Source organism: Elephas maximus, chromosome 16 (genome assembly GCF_024166365.1).
Source record: "Elephas maximus indicus isolate mEleMax1 chromosome 16, mEleMax1 primary haplotype, whole genome shotgun sequence".
NCBI classification, from domain to species: domain Eukaryota; kingdom Metazoa; phylum Chordata; class Mammalia; order Proboscidea; family Elephantidae; genus Elephas; species Elephas maximus.
Window position 1 is genome coordinate 10,271,877 of NC_064834.1, and position 20,354 is coordinate 10,292,230.

Genomic DNA, 20,354 nt, shown 5'->3' on the forward strand with positions numbered 1-20,354 from the left:
CTCATTTCAGTTGTATATCTGCTTTTAGAATTCCGTTGTTCATCTGTGTCTTGTCTCTGAGAAGCTAAATCCTAGTGATCTTTACTTGAGATTTTCTTTGCCCTTGAGGCAATGGAGATAGTCTGTTTCAAGAACAACAACAACAACAAAAGAGCCAAAGGCAACCAGGTCTCCAAAAGGAATTTTCTACAAATACTGAGCAGGGCAGAGCATTGAGTAAGTTATTAGAGTAGGTCAAGTTTTCAGTGAAGATGTATCAGCTGAGATTCTAGACACCAGGGGCTTGATGAACGTTGGACTTCCACCAGGATCTGTGCAGAACATGAGGCGTGTGGTTTAAGATGGAGCATGTATGCTCGATAGGTACTTTAATCCACCCAGTCTGATCCTGGAGGATCCATTAGGCCCACAGTTTTTCTGTAGAGAACATTGCATTCCAGGTTGTGTGGATTTCTGTTAATATATTTATATAGTATTTTACCTCTTTCCCATGTAGGAGCTGAATTCTTTCATTAGTCTGTGTTGATGGACTCAAACTTACACAATTCAGGTTTCCTAGGCAGTGAATAGAGCCAGAAATACACCCTGTGATTAACTTCTGCATAACCTATTGTTCCCTAAAGTCTCCCTCCCAGCTCTCCTATTAGCGCCACAAAAGCTAGAAATGAAAAAGCTCCAACACGCCGCCTCTTCCCTGCCCCCTCAGCCTCCTCCCTGCAGCCTCCCACGGGACAGGTGCTCCCTGCGCTGGTGCCAGGGCAGAACGGGCCCTTCAGAGAGGCTTTTCCGTATTTATTTTACATAATGACAGATTTGTTTTTAACCTCTACCCTCTAGCTTTTCCAACTGTATATACATTTCATATTTCTCAGCTAGGAGTTGCCAAATTATCCTTCTTAATAATATGTATGATAAAGTGATGGTTAGATTGTAGGGTATTATATGTATTTGGATTCCCTAGGTGGTGCAAACAGTTAATGGGCTTGGCTGCTAACCGAAGGTAGGCGGTTCAAGGCTACCCAGAGACACCTCAGGAGAAAGGCCTGGAAATCTGCTTGCGAAAATCAGCCACTGAAAACCCTATGGAGCACAGTTCTACCCTGACACACGTGGGGTTGCCATGAATCAGGATGGACTCAAGTGCAACTGTTGTTTTTTTTTTAATACATGTATTTAAGATGTTGTTGGAGTTACTTTTGAGGGACAGCATCCTTCATCCTTTTATTATCTATGTCTTAATATTCACCATGACCTTTCGAAAAATAGTTTTGTAGATTGATCTTATCAATAATACATCTTCATCAGGGTTCTTGGGTGATATATATTATCCCAAGCTTGTCAGACCACAAACTCTCATTCCAAGTATTGCACCTGCTTTAACTCCCTCGTGTTCTGATACTAAGCTGCCCACTGACCCTGTAGGCATAGAGCTTGGCTTTGATGTCCGTCTTATTTTAGCTGTACTTACTATTCAACCTCATGATAGGCACGTGGCTGTCCCCACTGTGGGATTCATCTCAAAACAGTTGTATTTCCAAACTCACAGTATGGGTTATTTACTTGGCATTTGTTATTAATATTTAGTATTATTGTTACTGCTATTTTTTGCTTTGTTGGTTAAGGAAACATCTATATCCTCTCATGGGTGCTGCTTGTGTGACTGGTAGCCAGGGTTCTGGTAGCCTATGATTAACAGAACAGGAAACGTCCCTCTGTAAGGCGGGCCCCACTCAGTGTTCCAACCCGGTGGTCTTGCTCTTGTGGTCACATTGCAGGACCTTGAGAGGTAATTAACCCAGAATTTCTGTCAACGTCTCAGGCAGTTGTATTAGAGAGAGGCCAGCTCAGCTTGGGAGTTTTGTCCATTTTGAGTTAAATGTTGCCAAATGACTGTATTACCATGACTTCCACGGGGTTGATTTTTCTTGGGGAAAAGTTTGATCAGCCAAAAAAAAAAAATAGAAGGCACACTGTTTGATCTCTATTCTAGCAATTTTTCCCTCTCCCGTTAATCTTAGTAAAGCAACATTCGTAGACGAAAGACAGAAAGCACGCACCCTCTTCCCATTGATGACACTGATGGTACGCCCTTTCTTAGGAATGACAAAACCATGGTATTTAGTGCAAGTCAGACAACAGTATCACCACCAAGGTGCCTGACCACGCCTGATGGAAAACTATAGCCTAACATTGAGGGCTGATGACTTGGAATACGACGATTATTCAGTAGGATTCATTTTTGCAGGCTCCAGCAGATAATGGCTCTGATACTGCTGCTAAACTGAGTTTTTGTATCTGTGACTGTTGTGAGGGAGCGGGCAGTTTCATGTTTTTGGAACTTACTGAACAACTTCTGAATTTCCACAGGTAGTATCGTTACTGACGTCAATGACAATAACACAACAAAAAAGAATGCCGGGGGTCATTAGAGTAAAAACAAACAAACAAACAAACAAAAAAACTGTGAATCAGCTGTGGGAGAAAAACCTCCGTTTTAATTTAAAGCCAAGATCCTATTCAAATTAAGATTGGTTTGGAGCTTTTATAAGGAAAAATTTTACAAAGGATTAATTTCCATTTTCTTTTTTCATTGTTTGGCAGTCAAGGTTGCAGCTAGATCACGCTATCCCAAAGACCCATTTGAGTTCAAGAACGCAACTCCCAATTCTCAGCTTGTGACTGAGCCAGGTGAAGGAGTACTGTAACCTTTCCCAATGTTTAGTAACTACGAAGGGTGTCCGCTCTGGTCTGCGCCCCTCCACGTTCTCCTGTAACATGCCAAGCTCACTTGAAGAAGAGTGATGCACCTCTGTGGCTTTCAGCCTGTATTTAGCTTTCTGGGCAGCAGAATACCAAACTGAAAAGCCATATAAAACAATAAGTAATAATTAGAAGAACTGCACCCCCAAACTAGCAGCTTGCTCCAAACTTTCAAAGGAAGCCATCAGCTAGATGCCTTTGCCTTCAAACCACTTCGCATGACTGTTATTCTGAGTGATTCCAGTGTGAATATGACATTACTAATGACCTGCTAAGTGTGTGCAGATGTGAGTTTCTCCAGATGTGGTGATTAATAACGTAATAGAGATAGCCAGGCGACCCATGTTTATGGGTTGTTGGCCTTTTATGACGTTTCCGAGTTTATTTGCTTTGAACTATTTTTTAACTCCAGCCAACAAATTCACCTTTCAGTCCCGAGGGGCATCATGCCCTAAACTCTGTTGAGGAAACAGGGAATAGGGAATGTGCCCCAGGCTGGAGCTGAATGCTGGGTCCATCACATGCTGGCATTGGAATGTTATGGAAAGCCTGAAAGTTGTCATCGTTGCCCCATTTAATTCGAAGGGCCCGTAAAGAGACACTGGTGAACCCCGACACAGTGTTTGCAACCTGGCTGAGGCAGAGAAAGAAAGAGATTTCTGTAACAATTATCTTGTAAAATGTCTGATCATCTTGAAATAAGCTCAGAGTCCTGGCCAGTGTTCCTGGAAGATGTCGCGTTTCTTTTGCTTGCAAACGGAATGCTGATGAGAAGCCGAGTACACTGTTGTCACAGATGTTTGACTCTGCATTAAGGCTGTTGGAATTACCAAAAAAAAAAAAAAAGTTTTTTTTTTTAACCACCACTTCTTAAATCAATTCCCAGAACATTGTCGAGAGGTTATGTCATTGAAATAATGAATCCTCTTTAGTCAAGTATAAGCAAACATGTTAAAACATCATTGTAACTTTAAATTAAACTCCAGCGTAAACCAGGGGATCTGAAGCCTCATTAGACTTGCCTGACATTTTTCTAGCACTGAGTCTTCCCGAACTGTAAAACTGTTAGATTCAGTGCCTATTAGACAAGCAAGCGCTGGGAAGTTACGGCAGCACATTAAGTGTTACACTTAGGGATGTGCAAAAACAAGCCCTTGAGTTTTATGAGTACTTGGAGACGGGATGGAGTTCAGCTCCTATAAAAATTCCACGTTGGGTTTCTGAACTTGTTTGTGTTTTAAAGAAGCTGGTAAGTCAAGGTTCTGTCAAGGATCATATCTTCATGGGGCTTCCACAGCTGGAAGGCAAATGAAAATGCTAGAGACAGAGGTGTATTGTATTGTAATTAGTCAAAAAGTCAGTTAAATTTAGGCCAGTAAATGGGAGTTGTCATGAGGCAGTGGCCCGTTACTTCAATACATTTGTCTTTCATGGAAGTAAGTAAATTTGCTTTGCCCTTTTAATTCAATTTTTATTCTTCTCATGCAGTCCTAGAAGCCATGAAATGAAAATTATATTTTATAGCTTAACTAAAAGTTTTCCTAGATCTGCTTTCTTTAAATATGCAGAAATAGAATCCATATAAAGGATAATAATTAAATATGGTTTATATCCTACTTATGAGAAAGAAGCGATCACTGCTTCTCTTGTGGGATCTAAGCCATATGTAATGGTCTCCATTACACAGCGTTCATATATTTAAGCTGGAGACATTTCCCCCAGCTCTTCAGGGAACAGACCTGCATTTCCAGGCTGTGAGCACAGGAGGAAACCTTTGAACACGAGTTTCATTTAAGAGAACAAATCCCAGTTTAAATGCAACATGATTATGATGGACGATCTTTCTGAGTGCAATGAAAATAAATAGTTTCCTTGCACAGAAGGAGGCGTAAATTTACCGCCAAAATGAGGTATCTCCCTGGAGCTGGCTAACAGGTATTAACTTGCAAGGGCTCCCATGTGAAGAAGATTGCTCTAAGTAAACACAGGTAGTGGCGAGGTGTAAGGATAATGAACACCTAACCAAAGAAGGGTATTCATTGTAGGCTCAAGGTACGTGGAGACACAAAAGTTAAGCGAGAGAAACCAACAGGATTGCCAGTGAGGAGGACAGCTATTCTCAGGTTTTAACTAGTAGAGACTCATTATATGATTGCATAAAACCATGATCACATCTTGCGGTCTTGATCAAGCTAACCATCACAGACTAGTTTAGATAAAGACCTTTTTGTGTATTTTATTCTAACCATAAGAAGCCTTGTGTGAAAGAAAAGAACAGAACTTGCAACCCCGCTGGACACACATACATGTTATTTACACCAGCAAGCTACTGAATGTATCTAGATCACCCTAACCACAATATAACAGTTAACAAATGGTCCATATTAAAAGGTGACCTTGGAGTTAGTGCAAGACTTTCTATGCCATCCTAAGATGGGGGAAGCACAAAAGTATACTTGCCTACAAACACACACACACACACACACACACACTGGCTGCTTTTCTCCCTCTGCTGTTCCCTCGGATACAAGATCCCCTGTCCTTTGAAAGGAAGATGAATTCAGGTCAAGCTGAAAGTGCCTGTCTGCTTGCCTAGAGATGCATATCAAGTCTAAGTGATCTTGCGATTTTTTTTTCAATACCATTTATGTGGCTTGTATTTATTTCCTTTAATCTTTTAAGTGCTGTTTAGTCTCTGTGTGATTTGCTGTGGATACTCATTTCTGATAAGATGTGATATGCTCCCAGCCAAGTAGTTCCTGCCTGGAGTACTAAGGGACTGATATGGGCCTTTGGAGGGGGTGGGGCAGGTGGGAGAACAAGTGAGCTGGGGGCCTTTGCAGGTGCTTTCTTGCCTTCATTGCTTCTGGTATGGCTCTCACCTCGCTCCACATTCTTGTTCCCTCTCCCTGTGTCAGCCAGGATTTAGACAACCCCAGGATGATGCTAGAATAGAGGAGTATACAAAGTGTCATAAAAAAATTTTTTTTTTTTTATATAGCACAGGTTTAAAGGGTCGTTGGATTATTATAATCACTTTAAACCATTTGTCATAGCATAAGAAATTTATTTAGGGTTTTTAGGGAAGTAGCATAGAATGCATGCCCTGATATGGGTTTTCCTGGCTAATATTAAGTAGCGGAGATGGCCTATTCTCCCCCACTAAGGCTTACACACCATTAACATATATCAAGCTTCTTTCGATGTCATCACTGCTAATATTTCTCTTCTTGGCTTTAAAGTAACTGCCGTGCATTCTGAGTTTCAGGGGTGCTTCCTCCTAGTCTGTGTTGCAGTCAACTCTAAGAATCCGAGGACCCTATTTTTCCTTCTTGACATTACAGCTTTAGCCTGAATGGTGGGGGTGGGGAGAGGAGGACTAGAATTTGGCTGCTGATGCCCTTGGGTGACAGGCTGGGTATGCATCTACTAATTATCAAGCCACTATCTTTTAAAAAAGCATGATGTGGGCTAATACATCCACAAAGCTTATTAGTGGGTGTCTTTGGGCAAAAACAGTGGAGTACGCTGTGTTGTTTGTGAGCGAAGCTTCACATTGCTTAGTGAGCTGTGTGGTTTAGACATTTGGAAAACAGCCTCTGGTTCCCAGCCCCTATGCCGCTGTCCCTTGCCCACCCCACCCTCACTGCATCATCAGAGACATCATTCAATGGCAACCTCCTCCTTCACTTGGGTGCTCTTCTCCCGCTGACCTCCCTGACCTTGCCAGCCCCAGTTCTCCATCATTTCACACAGGATCCCATTTGCACAGTCCTACATCCCCTCCCTCTTGGGAGGTGGAGAGATAAGAGCTGAGTTGGGCTGGGAATTCTTGAGCCAGCACACACCCCTGTTCCCAGTCCTGAGGGACTGTAACATTGGCTGATAAGGCCTTGAATCCCCACCTCCCGTGAAGGCTCTTTCTCCAGCGTGCAAGGATTCGGAACCAGTGGTTGGAACAAACAGCGGGCTGAGCAGCCGTGGTGCCGCGGTTTCAGATACCACCTCACCTCTGATTTTGGTCATGAGGAAACTCATTTAATTACGCAGCAAAGCAGCTTAACCAGAGTTAACTCTGAGTGCACCCATATCTTTTATATGAAGAGAAATCATGATTTCTTTTGTTCTTATGGCAGGGATGTTTACACACTGTTTTAGTCTGCATGTTTAAAACGCTGCAGCGTCAAGAAGGGGTGCTTTCACCTTTTCTAAGCCGGCCTCTTGGACTAACACCTTTGGTCTCTGTTACTGGGCCCTCAGAAACAGACAGCCATGAATTAGTAGTGAGTGACTGAGCCTTGAGTGTGTGTCCTTTGAAATCTTGCCTGTACTTCACAGTCTGCCCTCACGCTGTTCGTAATCTCATGAGCTGCCTGTATTTCCAGTTGAAGATGAACAACCGTCCACGCTGTCACCGAAAAAAAAGCAACGGAATGGCGGCATGAGGAACTCACCCAGCTCCTCGCCCAAGCTGATGAGGTAAGCCGAGGGGAGCAGACGGGTTCCCTCTCTAGCACCTCCTTCCCCTCCCTGGCCTCCTCCCCACCCTGCCCAGCGCCTGTCCCTCCCCACCCCCCACCCCCAGCAAGAACAAGGCCTGGGGAGGGGAGCGAGATCATTAGACGGCTTCTTAAAGGCTGGAGTATTTATTCTGTCAGCTTGTCAGCAGTTAATGATAGAGCTGAAAAAATTCTGTCATGAAAAACAGTTTGAAAAGCTGTTTGAAAAATACATAGGCTTTAAAGTCTTAGCTGTCACCGTGTCCTGTCTCTGTGTACTTCCTAACCAGCAGTGGCACTAATGACGGCGGGAACCAATCAGAGGAACCCTTGTGGTTAGTTTGCCTCTGGCAGGTCTCTTTCTGCTGGAGTCCCTGGGAGGACTGTTTTCTGTACTTAAGGCCATATGTGAGATTTATCATCACAATCCAGAATGAACCTGAAGATTACCTTCCTTTTATCCTGTCGATTGAAATCAAATTTCCGTTAATTGATTTTGACTGAGTAAAAAAAAAGTCTAATAATCTGTGGACTTGCCAAAGCAAAGTTCAAAAGTAATCCAGTTCTGCGCAGGCTAAAAGCGATATTAATTATGAAATACAGCTTGCTTTCTCTCTCTCTCTCTTTTCCTTTCAACTCAAAGGCTTCCTCTAGGAAGTGGCAAGTGAAATCAAATTTCTTCAGAGTTCTACAGGTTCCTATTCTTGGCTGACGCATCTTCCATCTCCCTTTTTTTTGTCTTTTACTCATCTGCCAAAACCGAAAAAAAAAAAAAAAAGAAACCAAACCCTTTTCTGTTGAGTCAATTTTGACTCATGGTGATCGCATGTGTCGCAAACCCGCTCCATAGGGTTTTCTTGGCTGTAGTCCTTAAGAAAGCAGATTCCCCAGGCCCTTCTTCCAAGCCACTGCTGGGTGGGTTCAAACGGCCCAGTTTTAGGTTAGTAATCCAGCACAAAGCATTTGTACAACTCTGCTTATTACCTTAGACAGCCTGATTCGCTAGCACCTCACTGTAACGGGAGTGATCATCAGATTTGCAGTCAGTGGTGTGACCAGGGGGAGACCTGCTATTTTTGCAGTTATTTCCCTCTTTCCATTGGTATTGGCTGCTGCCTTTCCTTTGCTAATTGAAATAATGGTGCTTTTCTTCTCCCTCTCTCCTTCTCAGTCACATTTATATCTCCTGGCCCCTCCATATCCACCTTTCTGGGATGTAAGCAAGGGCAGTCCTCTTCCCTGTGGTTGAGGATGCTGGCTCTCAATGGAAGACTTGCCCAGCCCTGTCACTTCTTCCATCATGACCCACTGTTCTTGTTCAGTGTTTCCTTAAAAGTTCTCTGCTCTCCACTTCCCTCAGCCTTGCTTGGGTGTTGCTGATTACATGCTTGTTTACAGTTTATGAGGAGGGATAAAATGCACCAACTGCCAACCTTCTCATTTTTATGGCGCCAGTTGTCATTGTCACTGTTCCTTTGCTGTTTACTCACCTTTAGATAATCACGTTATCTAATGCTAATAATTTTACCCGTTGAAACTATAGAAAGGCACAGCCTAGCTCTGCTTTGCCTAAATTTAGAGAAGCAAATAAATAAATAAAGAGAAGTCTGAAAAATCTCCAACCTTTGGAGCCAAACTCCCTGTCCCTGTTTGCTATGTAAAGTATGGCTCGTCTCTTTGATCTGGAGTAATAATAATTCTGAGGAGTTATACTGTTCTCATATGCTTCAAAGCTGTGTCAAAGTTTTGCCGCTTAAGGGTACTTCTTTATTCTGTTGGCTCTTGGGTACCAAGATGACAGGTCTTCTGTACGTGGAGGCTTTTTTAAGTCGTAGCCTTCAGCAAAACATCAAATTACCAAATCCAGGGTAACATAGTTCTACACAAATGCCTTCCTGTAGATATATTATACCGTATATATTAAATACTTTAGTGTTACACGCTACATTTTATGTGCAATAGAAAGTGATGGTTTGAGGTAGCCTTGGGGGAACTTTTTTCCACAAGCAGAAAAAGCTAGTGTATACCGTATCAAGCATGGTTTTTACAGGACTTTCTGCCCGAAGGCCTTTGTAAATAAGTAATGATCAACAGATTGGCTGTGGGTTTTTGAAAAGCATGCCTGTGTCAGTTTGCATGATGGGGGAGAATTTTCAAAGTGGATCCTGCTTTCATTGCCTGCCAGAGAGGTACTGAGGGAGGCAGCCATCCCGGGCCGGAGCTGTCTGTTCCCCAGTACATCAGAATTGCGAAACGGGGGTCGGGTGGTGAGCCGAAACCTGCCAGCTACAGAACTGGGGCTTCTCATGTTGGTGCCTTTGGGCTGTTGCAGCTGCTGCCATGTTATGGCCACAGCTGCTGTTGCTTGGTGATCTTCCCACCAGCCCACAGAGGTTTCTATCCCAGTTCAACTGGGATGGGCCATCCCATGACAAATCAGAAAGTCTTAGACACTCCTCCTTTATTATGACTTTCTATGTCCCAGGCTCTCTACATACTCTGCCTAACATTGGTGGTGGTGGCGTTAGCTTCTATGCCAACTCATGGCGGCCCCGCGCACAACAGAATAAAATGCTGCCCGGTCCTCTGCCAACACCATGATAGGTTATAGCTTGGACTGTTGTGGTCCATTGGATTTCATTGGCTGATTTTTGGAAGTAGATCACCAGGCTTTTCTTCCTAGCCCATCTTAGCCCGAGGCTCCACTGAAACCTGTTCAGCATCATAGCAGCGTGCAAGCCTCCCCTGACAGATGGGTGGTGGCTGCACGTGAGGTACATTGGCCTGGAATTGAACCTGGGTCTCCTGCATGGAAGGCGAGAATTCCACCACTAGATCCCTGATGCTTCATAAGTAGGCCCTCACGTAGCCCTCTCTCTGCTTTCCTTCGCTTTCAGCATAGGAATGGAGAACCCATGGGCCAGTTGCATTTGAAGCTGGCATTGGCAATGAGCTTGGCAGGGACTGTTTTTGCTAGATCCTTCTTGTTTATTGAAGGAAAACAGAGGGGCTCATGTGGCACCTTCTGACTTTGCCAGCTCCCCCATCTCTTCCAACACCTCCTTTCTGTTCTACAGAAGATAAGACTCCCAGGTCTGATTTCTTATGACCTGAACAATCCATAAAGGAAGCTAATGACTTATTTGAAGTGGGTTTGTTGACGTGAGTATGTGGCCTGCTGTTGGAGCAGAATCAATCATCCAGAATTCGGGCAGGTTTTAGTGGCCTACGGGCAGTGATAGCAGTAGTAGCTCCAAGACAAACGTGAGCGCCCAGACTGGGCTAGGACAGCCTTTAATTTACCACTGTGGCTTCTGCAAATAAAAGAGGCTCCTGCACAAGGGCTCCTTCCAACTCATCTGCCTGTGTGAAATGCTACAGGGACGCTGACACTAATGGCCTTGGTCGCCCCTTTGTTCTGGCATCAGGCTTCCCCTGTTTTGTAAGTGTCACTTAACTCTCCATACAATCATTAGGTGAACAGCCTCATTTTGTGTGTCTGGATCCTGATGCAGCACGCTTTTTAGTCTCCCTGACAGAAAACAACTCTCGGCCAGACGGAGCCAAATAGCAAGTGTCTGAGCCCCGAGTGTGAACACGTGTAGTAATCACCTTTGGCGCCACATCCATCGAGGAGTAGTGACCATGGAGGTTCTCAGGTCCCTTACCAGCTACGTGCCTGGTATTTCCCTTCCTTGCCTGTCTCGTAACACAGAATGGAATTACTCAAGGAACCCTTTCTAGGTTTCCACGGAAGCCACAAGGTACTCATTGCCCAGTGCTCTCTAACTTGCTTTGTAAGGATAGGTATGTCTTCAGTTATAAGGCCCTAGACTGCAAGAACTTTCTCTCTAAATAACCAAGCCAATGGTTCTTAGTTGTGGGGCTGTATAGACCACTTCGAACATCCAATGAAAGCTCTCTAGAAAGTCTCTGGGAAAAGTCCAGAGGATACCATTTTGACTAGAGCTGCAGCAGGTTCATAGAGGGACCCTGGGTTACAATCACGTTTGGTTCGTTCCATGGGTGCCTTTGAGTCATTGCACCCAAATCCTGTTTAGATGATGAGAATATTTCCTACTGGGTATATGGTATAGAATAAACACCATGGCTCTCACACCGTGTCCTTAAAAGGAACCCAGGAAGGCTATGTATTTCAGCTGCCAGCTTCTGTTCCTTTACTCAGATTAATTCTGTCAATAAAATGTTTAATGAGAGTTTCCAGTGTACAAGAGGAGCAGTGGTGGTCCAGTGATGGAGTTCTTATCTTCCATGCAGGAGACCTGGGCTTGATTCCTGGCTGACGTACCTCACACACAGCCACTATCCATCTGTCAGTGGAGGCTTGCATGTCACTTGGATGCTGAACAGGCTTCAGCAGAGCTTCCAGTCAAAGACGGACTAGGAAAGAAAAGCCTGGCAATATACTTCCAAAAAATCAGACACTGAAAACTCTATAGCCCACAATGGTGGTCTGATCCCTTTGTACGTGGGGTTGCCATGTGTTGGGGCCAACTCAACAGCAGCTGCTAACAACAATAACAACTGTATTCAAGATGTTGTGGAAGGTCTTTGAGGGATATAAAGAAAGATGCATTAGACTAGGTCCCTCTATTCAAATTGCTCATGGGAGATAGACAATCATATACAGCACAGTAGTGCAAGGATTACCTAGAGATTCTACTAGCTTGGACTGTGAGTCCCGAAGAGCTGTGATTTACTTCGAGGGCTGAGCGTGGTTTGTGAAGGAGGTCTCGTTTAACCTACCCCTGAGTGATGAGGGGAAATTCTCTACTAATAGTGTTACCTACCTTGTTGTTTACCAGGTTCCAGGCATCATCCCAAAGCACTATGCCTGTTAACTCATTTAATCCTAGCTACAACTCCGTGAGTAAATATTGCTCTTGCCCCCATTTTACAGATGGGAGAGCTGAGGCACAGAGATGGAAAGTCTGGTATAAAGTCTAGTTAAGTCTTACCTGACCAGGAAGATTTGAACCCATGTGGTTTAGCTTCTGACCCCTTAACATTAACTAGTTCACTGTTCTGCCCGTGGAGTAAATAGGGAGAGTGCTGATGCCACAACTGGTGGTTTGATGTGGCTGGATCCAGGGGTCCTTGGAGTGGCATAACTGGAGTTGAAAATGTAACAGTATCTTGACACTCGATCATGGAGAGCTTTGCCTCTCATAGACATTGAGGACCCCTTGCAGGTTTCTGAGGAGACAGTATCATGCTTTAGCTTGTGTTTTGGGGAGATCATTGGTGGCAATATAAGGAAAGGTCTGGAGTCTTCCATCAGGGCCTTCCTGAGACATGTGTAAGCACAGAAGGGTAGAAGAAAAGGCCCACCCCAAACCAGCCTCTCCCAAAATTTCTTGGGCACCAAAATTTACTCAGGGTCTGCTGTAGAATAATTGGCCTGAAAATTTTTCCCAAGAAGGGCATGTGGCATTTCTGGTATCAGTCCATGTTACACCTGTTTTTCCAAGGACTAGGGATCGGGCCGTTAGTGGTTCAGTGGTAAAATTCTCACCTTCCATGTGAGAGACCTTGGTTCGATTCCCAGCCAATGCATCTCATGGACGGCCACCACCCATCTGTCAGTGGAGGCTTGAGTGTGGTTGTGATGCCGACACAGGCTTCAGCACAGCTTCCAGACTAAGATGGACTAAGAAGAAAGCCTGGCGATCTACTTCCGAAAACCCTACGGATCACAACTGTCTGATCTGCATCTGATCATAGGGATGGCACAGAACTGGGCAATATTTCGTTCCGTTGTGCATAGGGTCACCACGCGTCAAGGGCCGACTCGACGGCAGCTAACAACAACAGGGAGACTTGGAGTCAGGTGGAGTATCGTGAGCCATGGCAATTGTCTTAGTCACCTACTGCTGCTATAACAAATACCACAAGGGGATGGCTTTAACAAAGAGAAGTTTATCCTCTCACAGCCCAGTAGGCTAGAAGTCCAAATTCAGGGCACCAGCTACAGGGGAAGGCTTTCTGTCTCTGTCGGCTCTGGAGGAAGGTCCTTGTCATCAGTCTTCCCTTGGACTGGGAGGATCTCAGCACAGGAACCTCAGGTCCAAAGGATGCACTCTGCTCCCAGCACTACTTTCTTGGTGGTATGAGGTCTCCAACTCTCTGGTTGCTTCCCTTTCTGTTTATCTCTTGAGAGATAAAAGGTGATGCAGGTCACACCCCAGAGAAACTCCCTTTACCTTGGATCATGGATGTGACCTGGAAGGGTGTTACCATCCCACCCTAATCCTCCTTAACATAAAATTACAATCACAAATTGGAGGACAACCACAGAATACTGGGAATCATGGCCTAACCAAGTTGGTATGCACATTTTGGGGGGGACATAATTCAATCTATGACAATGATTTATGTAGGACGTGACAGGTAGACAACTTACACAAAGAGATAGCCTCCATCTGGGCTAGCAAGAATAAGTTGCAGACATGAAAAAGGGAAAAGCTGAACTGTCACATCCCAAGACCCAGGAAATATTGTAATGACACTAGCTTCCTGGGTGGAAGGGGATTTGATGGGAGGAAGACAGGTGACCCTTCTGGGCATGGACTGATCACTAAGTGAAGTAAACTCACCTGTTTGTTAAGCCCCATCCCCTGTCTTGTGACTCACGACTCCATGAGGAATCTTATTGTTAGGGTCACCCAGGTCAGAGTCTGCCAGGGTGAAAGGTTGTGGTGATAGTAAATGGAAAGATGACCTTGAGCCAGGTCAGAAGTGGGGATGGAATGCCACCCTTACAATTCTTCCACTGGGCAGAAAAGAGAGGGGAGGAAGCGGCAGCTTGGCCAAGTGAATTCACCTTGTGATACACAGAGAGCATGTGGCAGGGCCCTGTGGGACTGGAGAAGAAAGAAGTAGTGGACCTCACCATACCAAGGCTTGGGTGAACTTGACACAGGTCCCTGAGCAGGTAGCATACTCAGCAGAGGGTCCTTATCTTGTCCTCTCATTTCAATAGCATCTTGTACAACCTTGTCTGGGGCTAAGAACATGACAGTTCTCCTGGGTTGTCTCCCAAACATTAAAAAAAAAAGTTACAGGCAGTGATTTCCTTCCGCCTCTAAAACTGGCATCTGTCTGACTAGACAGATCTTACTGGGTGGCAGCAGTTCTTGATTGTTTGTTTACTTGTTAGGAAGGGGGAAAGTGCAAGTAGATAGACTCCAGGAAACTGACGAGACCCCTCGTTTTGCCAAGGTGGTCAGGCCCCGCTGCAAAAGTTTTGTCCAGCTGGCTTCAGGAATGGCCATCTGGTGGGAGATGGGGGGTGGGCTAGTGGGCAGCAGTGTTTCAAGGGAGATGGTCATTACAGAGGAGGGGTTGGGTAGTATTGAAGAATGGGCCAAGTTGGGGCCAGAATCCAAAAGTCAGCACCTTTACAAAGCAGCAGGAAGCAGCAGTCACCCAGAAGGAAAACACACCCAAGAATGAGGTACATCCAGCTAGAACCATTTAGCAGTCTGAAAATTCAAATACGAGCCCTTTTGAGAAAGCCACCCGAGACCTTCTGCAGTCTCCTGAGGTGGGCACAGCCAGAGACCCGTTGAACGTTGAACATGAGCACTTAGCTCCTAGATGCCATGTTGTTTTCTATGGAGCAGAGGAAGAGGTAGGGAGAAAGTAGGATTGAAAACTGCATGATGATGATCAGTTATCGATTTTACAGGAACCAATATCTAATTTGCTCTTTTATGTTTGTTAATTTGCTGATTAGCTCGTGGAAATAAAGGTCAGCAAGAGTGAGCCATTAGTGCAGCACCCAGGTCAAAAATCACTATTAAGTGTTGACATCAGCCCTCCAGACCCAGAGAGTCGCAGCTGCCAGGACGACCACAGAATGTGTCTTCGTCACCAGTCCTCTATCACTCCGCTTGAATAGCAGGGCCAGAGCTGGAGTGAGGGAGGCAGGGTGCCTGGGGTGCGACAGTGCAGGAGGAGCTCACTCTCAGATCCTGCAAGTGCAGGCCCTTGAATTGTGCACTTTGCCCTCCTTACCTAGTCCTGGTCCTGCTCAATAAAACCACTGCCTTCAAGTCTGGGTATTGCTAAAAGGTGCCAACTTTGGTGGGATTTACTTAAGCCGCATTGCTTCTCCACCTGGACAAAACCCGCCAGCAGTGCTTCGGAAACTTTAGCATGCATCAGAAGCAGCCGGAGGACTTTGTCAACACAGAGCTGGCTGCGTGCCACTCCCGCAGAGTCTGACTCAGTGGGTCTCAGCTCAAGCACTGTCATTTTGAACAAGCTCCCAGGTGATGCTGATGCTGCTGGCCTGAGCCCACACTTTGAGAACCGCTGCTGATAAGAATCAGAGCAGTGAGAGAAGCTTGAAGTGATGGGGTCCACCTCTTAGAAATATTCAGACTTTGCATCGGAGCGCCAAGTAGTTGCTTAATTAAGGATGTGTGTCTGGGCCATTTTCAGACATCCAGCATGTGTACCCCTGCTGACTAGTCACAGCAGCTGCAGCCTTGACTGCTTAGAACCTCAGTCTGGAGTCACCCTTCAGATCATGAAGCCCTTTCTTACGGTGAATGCTCTGTGCCCTAATTCAGATACCGTCAGACTGTCGCAAGATATCAAAGGTGAATGGGTTCTCCATAAAAGGCATGGTGAGTCTCTTGATTAAGAGTGCTTGAGAGTAGAGATCATTCATCAGCTTTTATGCTGGTTGGTCATTTACCGAGCATTTACTTTGTACTCCCTACTGGGTGCTGGACATACAAAGGAGGAAAAAAGGAGTTGCCTGCTGTCATGGAGCTCAGCCCCCAATGAATGAGAAAGGCATGCAAATTATTATTTCTGAAAGATTATCTGTCACAGTTCTATAGGACCTCTTGGAAGGGGAAGGCATCTCTGGGTGGTGGCGCAAACTGTTAACGTGCTTGGCTGCTAACTAAAAGGCTGGCAGTTTGAGTCCACTCAGCAGCACCTTGGAAGAAAGGCCTGGCAACCTACTGCTGAAAAATAAGCCATGGAAAGCCCTATGGAGCACAGTTCTCTGACACACATGGGATCGCCATGAGTTGGAGTTGACGTGACAGCAGCGGTTTGGTTTAGGAGGAGGAAATAACTTCTATCTCTGTGGTCCTCGAGGATGCATTCAGGAGGAACATGTGAGCCAAGCCCCAAGGCCTGAGCATGCGATGATATCCGCCGGCCTTGTGCCTGACAGAATAAACCAAAACCAAACCTGTTGCCGTTGAGTCGATTCCAACTCACAGCGGCCCTATAGGACAGGGTGGAACTGCCCCATTCGGTTTCCAATAGATGCCCCATAAAATCAGTATTTGCCACTTGGATGAGGAACTTGCAGAGGGATGAGAAACTTGCCTGTGTTTTATCAAGCCTCCCATTTCCCAGAGAGACCACTGCGGGCCTGCCTCGATTGAAATGGGATGTTTGTAAAGCCAAAAAAAAAAAGCCCTTATCACCTGTGGAGGAATGAGGTCGTGAGGGTCAAGCAGGGGTTTTCAAACCATTTTGTAGCTTTCCTCTCATAACTTTTTGTTTTGTTCTGCTTACATGTACTTTAATGTAAATTTCCGAAATCCAAGTATTGAACCCACTGCCACAGAACAGACTGAGATTTGCTGATTTGCCTTTAAGAGGAACGGTGCTGTTTAAAATGTAGCAGCGGCTTCCTCACCCCGGGCTTTCTAGGAGGGGGATTTGTGGTTTTGCTCTAGGCTGTTGTCTCCTAGGCCAGCTTTTTGTGTTTCTGCCGTAGCCTGGCATTTAGTTCACTTCCTGAGATTAATGGATGGCAAGTGGCATTCCATGCTCTGCAAACCCTCAAAAGAGTGATCTTTTCTTCCGTATTTGAAGTCAGCCGTGCTAATTTCTAGCTGTGGACATTGGCGGTGTGAGCTGAGATGCAGGGAACATAGATATGAAAAATTCAGCTCTGTAGGCATCTCTGTTGTTCAGAAAAAAAGGTGGGCATTCTTAAAACCAGGGTGCCTTCAGGTATTTGGGACAGGACAAAAGCTTGCTCAGCTTTAACTGACTACTGAGCCTCTCCTTAGCACACGGTCCTGACAATGTGGTAGTTTTCTACCAAGGACTCACACAGGCTGCCCCGTGAAATGCACGTGATGCTGGCCTACCTCGCTTTGGTGCTTGGGGGCACTGCCAGTGGAGAACAAGATAGGGCTGCTCCTGCAGTGGGGGCGGGGAGGAACGCGGGGAAGAGGGGCCAGCAGCATTGACTTCAGTCTAGCAGACCTCTGGGTTCAAAGCCTTGCTCCTTTCACTCGCTGTGCCATCTCAGCCACTTCTCTTATCCGCTCTGTTCCCATCTATACGGAGAGGTTAAACATAACAGAAATGAGCTCCAGCTGCTATTGCGATGATTAAATCATTAACTCTAGGTAAATATTTTAGCACAGCAACATCAGCAAGGGTTCAACTCACAGTAGCTCGTCATTATCGTAGCAGCCATAGTAACAGGAATAGCTGAAATTGTAGTAGTAACTTTACATCTTTATTACTGAACCGCTCTACCTTTTCTATCTCCACTTACCATAAGCAGAGCTACAAATACATGAGTGGGCCCTATGCAAAGTGTAAAGAATGATAATAATAATAGCACTTACCGAAGACGTGCTGTGTCAAGTTCAGGGCTGAGTGTATGGCATGTATTTACTCCTAATCCTCACAGTAATTTGTTAAGTAATGACGACTGACACTCCCATTTTACAGATAGAGAAGCTGAGGTAAGGCGTAACAGAGCAAGTAAAGGTGAGCCAGTACTTGAAGCCAGGCATTTTGGCTCCATCCCCTTTGGAAGTCAATTCTGTTGGTTCCACTCACCAGACTAACTGGCCAATGTCCAGGCTTCCTCCTTGCTTTGAGCTGGGCTGCCATAAGTATTGATTCTCAAATGTGGGTATAAGTTAAAGACCAGGGAGAAGTTCTCGCTTGGGTAGAACAGATCTAATTATATATGTGTGTTGGGGAGGGGAGGACATTGGCCCAAACTCTTTGAAGAAGGTGTTATGTATTTCTGGCATATCTTCATGTAGTTCCTAAACTGGTGTCAGGATCCTTTTCTCCCTTAAATGAACAGGGCCCAGTAAGGGAGCTGGGGCCTCCCTGATACATTATGTCTGCTTTTCTTCAAGGCGAACTATGCAGCAGATACACTATGCTTTGCAGAGCTCTTATTAGCCTCAAGTAAGGCAAGTGCAAAGGCTAAGTTGTTAGTGACAAATGAGCCTTGAATTAATTATGGTGCATTTTAGGAAAGTTGGGGATTACTTTGTGAATCGAGGAAATACATGAAGTAACTAAGACATGAAAGGCAGTCTCTAACATCGGTCCTTGGTTCCTACTAAGTGGTCTGTGAGGAGTGGTCTGAGAGCCTTTGGAAGTGGTTCTCTACATCATCTGTAAGCAGTGATGTTGGCAGGTTTTATTCCAGGAGATTTCTGGTGGTCCTTCCTTCCACGTACCACAAACTGCCCACTTCTTCTCCTTGGCCTGTCCTCACCACAGCAGCATTGATTGGGGTGCTCTCTGGTAAATGCTTGAACTTTCTTCTACTAATATAAATTTGAGAAACCCCTGTTTAGAAGAAGAAGTTGCTGTGAACAGACTCTGCTCTTCACCTAAGTCAGAGATCTCTCAGCAGCATAAGCCAACCTACCACTTACCATTGTGTTGACTCTGACCCGTGGCGATCCCATGTGTGTCAGAGTAGAACTCTGCTCCATAGGGTTTCCTTTTTTTCACCAGCCCTCCTTATTTTTTTTTTTTTCCTTCTCATTCAAAAATGTATACTCAAATTGTTTTGTGACATTGGTTGCAATTCCTGCAATGTGTCAACAGTCTCCCCCCATTTCCCTTTCTTCTCTGGATTCTCCATGTTCATTTGTCCAGTTTTCCTGTCCCTTCCTGCCTTCTCGTCTTTGCTTTGGGGCAGATGTTGCCCATTTGGTCTCGTGTACTTGATCAAACTAAGAAGCACATTCCTCACTTGTGTTATTGTTTGTTTCATAGGTCCGTCTAATCTTTGGCTGAAAGGTGGACTCTGGGTGTGGCTTCATTTCTGAGTTAGCAGGGTGTCCGGAGGCCATAGTCTCAAGGGTTCCTCCAATCTCTGTCAGACCAATAAGTCCGGTCTCTTTTTGTGAATTTGAATTTTGTTCTGCATTTTTCTCCTGCGCTGTCTGGGACCCTCTATTGCGATCCTTGTCTGAGCAGTTTTTGGTGATAGCCAGGTACCATGTAATCCTGGGCTGAGGCGGTGGAGGCTGTGGTTCAGGTGGTCCATTAGTCCTTCAGACGAATATTTTACTTGTATCTTTGATTTTCTTCATCCTACTTTGCTCTGAATGTGATGGGACCAATAGATGGATCTTAGATGGCCGCTCGCAAGCTTTTAAGACCCCAGACACTACTCACCGAAGTAGGATGTAGAATATTTTCTTTAGGAGTGGTGTTATGCCAATTGATCATCGTCCGCCAAGATGTCTGCCAAGACCGTTGTCCCAAGGCCTCAGCACCAGAAACTCGCTTCCTCAAGGTGTTTGGATGTATCTAGGAAGCTTCAATGACTTTGCTGTACTCAAGTTGTGCTAACTTCCCCTATATTGTATGTTGTCTTTTCCGTCACCAAAATTAATGCTTGTCTACTTTCTAATTATTCTAATTATTTCACCTCCCCACCCCTCCCCTCCCTCATAACCATCAAAGATTTTTTTTTTTCTGTGTGTAAACCTTTTCTTAGGTTTTTATAATAGTGGTCTCATACAATATTTGTCCTTATGTGATTGACTTACTTCACTAAGCATAATGCCCTCCAGAGTCATCCATATTATGAGATATTTTTTGGCTTCATCATTGCTCTTTATTGTTGCTTAGTATTCCATTTTGTGTATGTACCTTAATTTGTTTATCCATTCATCTGTTGATGGACACTTAGGTTGTTTCCATCTTTTTGGTGTTGTGAATAATGCTGCACTGAACATGGGTGTGCATGTGTCTGTTCATGTATTGGCTATTATTTCTCTAGGATATGTTCCTAGGAGTAAGACTGCTGGATCG

General features: G+C 45.0%; 1 protein-coding gene across 12 annotated transcripts in view; it reads left to right on the forward strand.

Annotated features, from left to right (window-relative positions):
• Positions 1 to 20,354, forward strand: part of KCNMA1 (potassium calcium-activated channel subfamily M alpha 1) — a 916,342-nt gene that overhangs the window by 754,544 nt on the left and 141,444 nt on the right. For 11 of the 12 annotated variants that reach the window (XM_049856148.1, XM_049856139.1, XM_049856140.1 and 8 more), the window contains one exon: positions 7,146 to 7,239. In XM_049856148.1, coding sequence (XP_049712105.1) covers positions 7,146 to 7,239 — 94 coding nt within the window. Of the gene's footprint in view, positions 1 to 2,601; positions 2,689 to 7,145; positions 7,240 to 20,354 lie in introns of all 12 variants that reach the window. The other variant, XM_049856150.1, reaches the window with a different exon arrangement.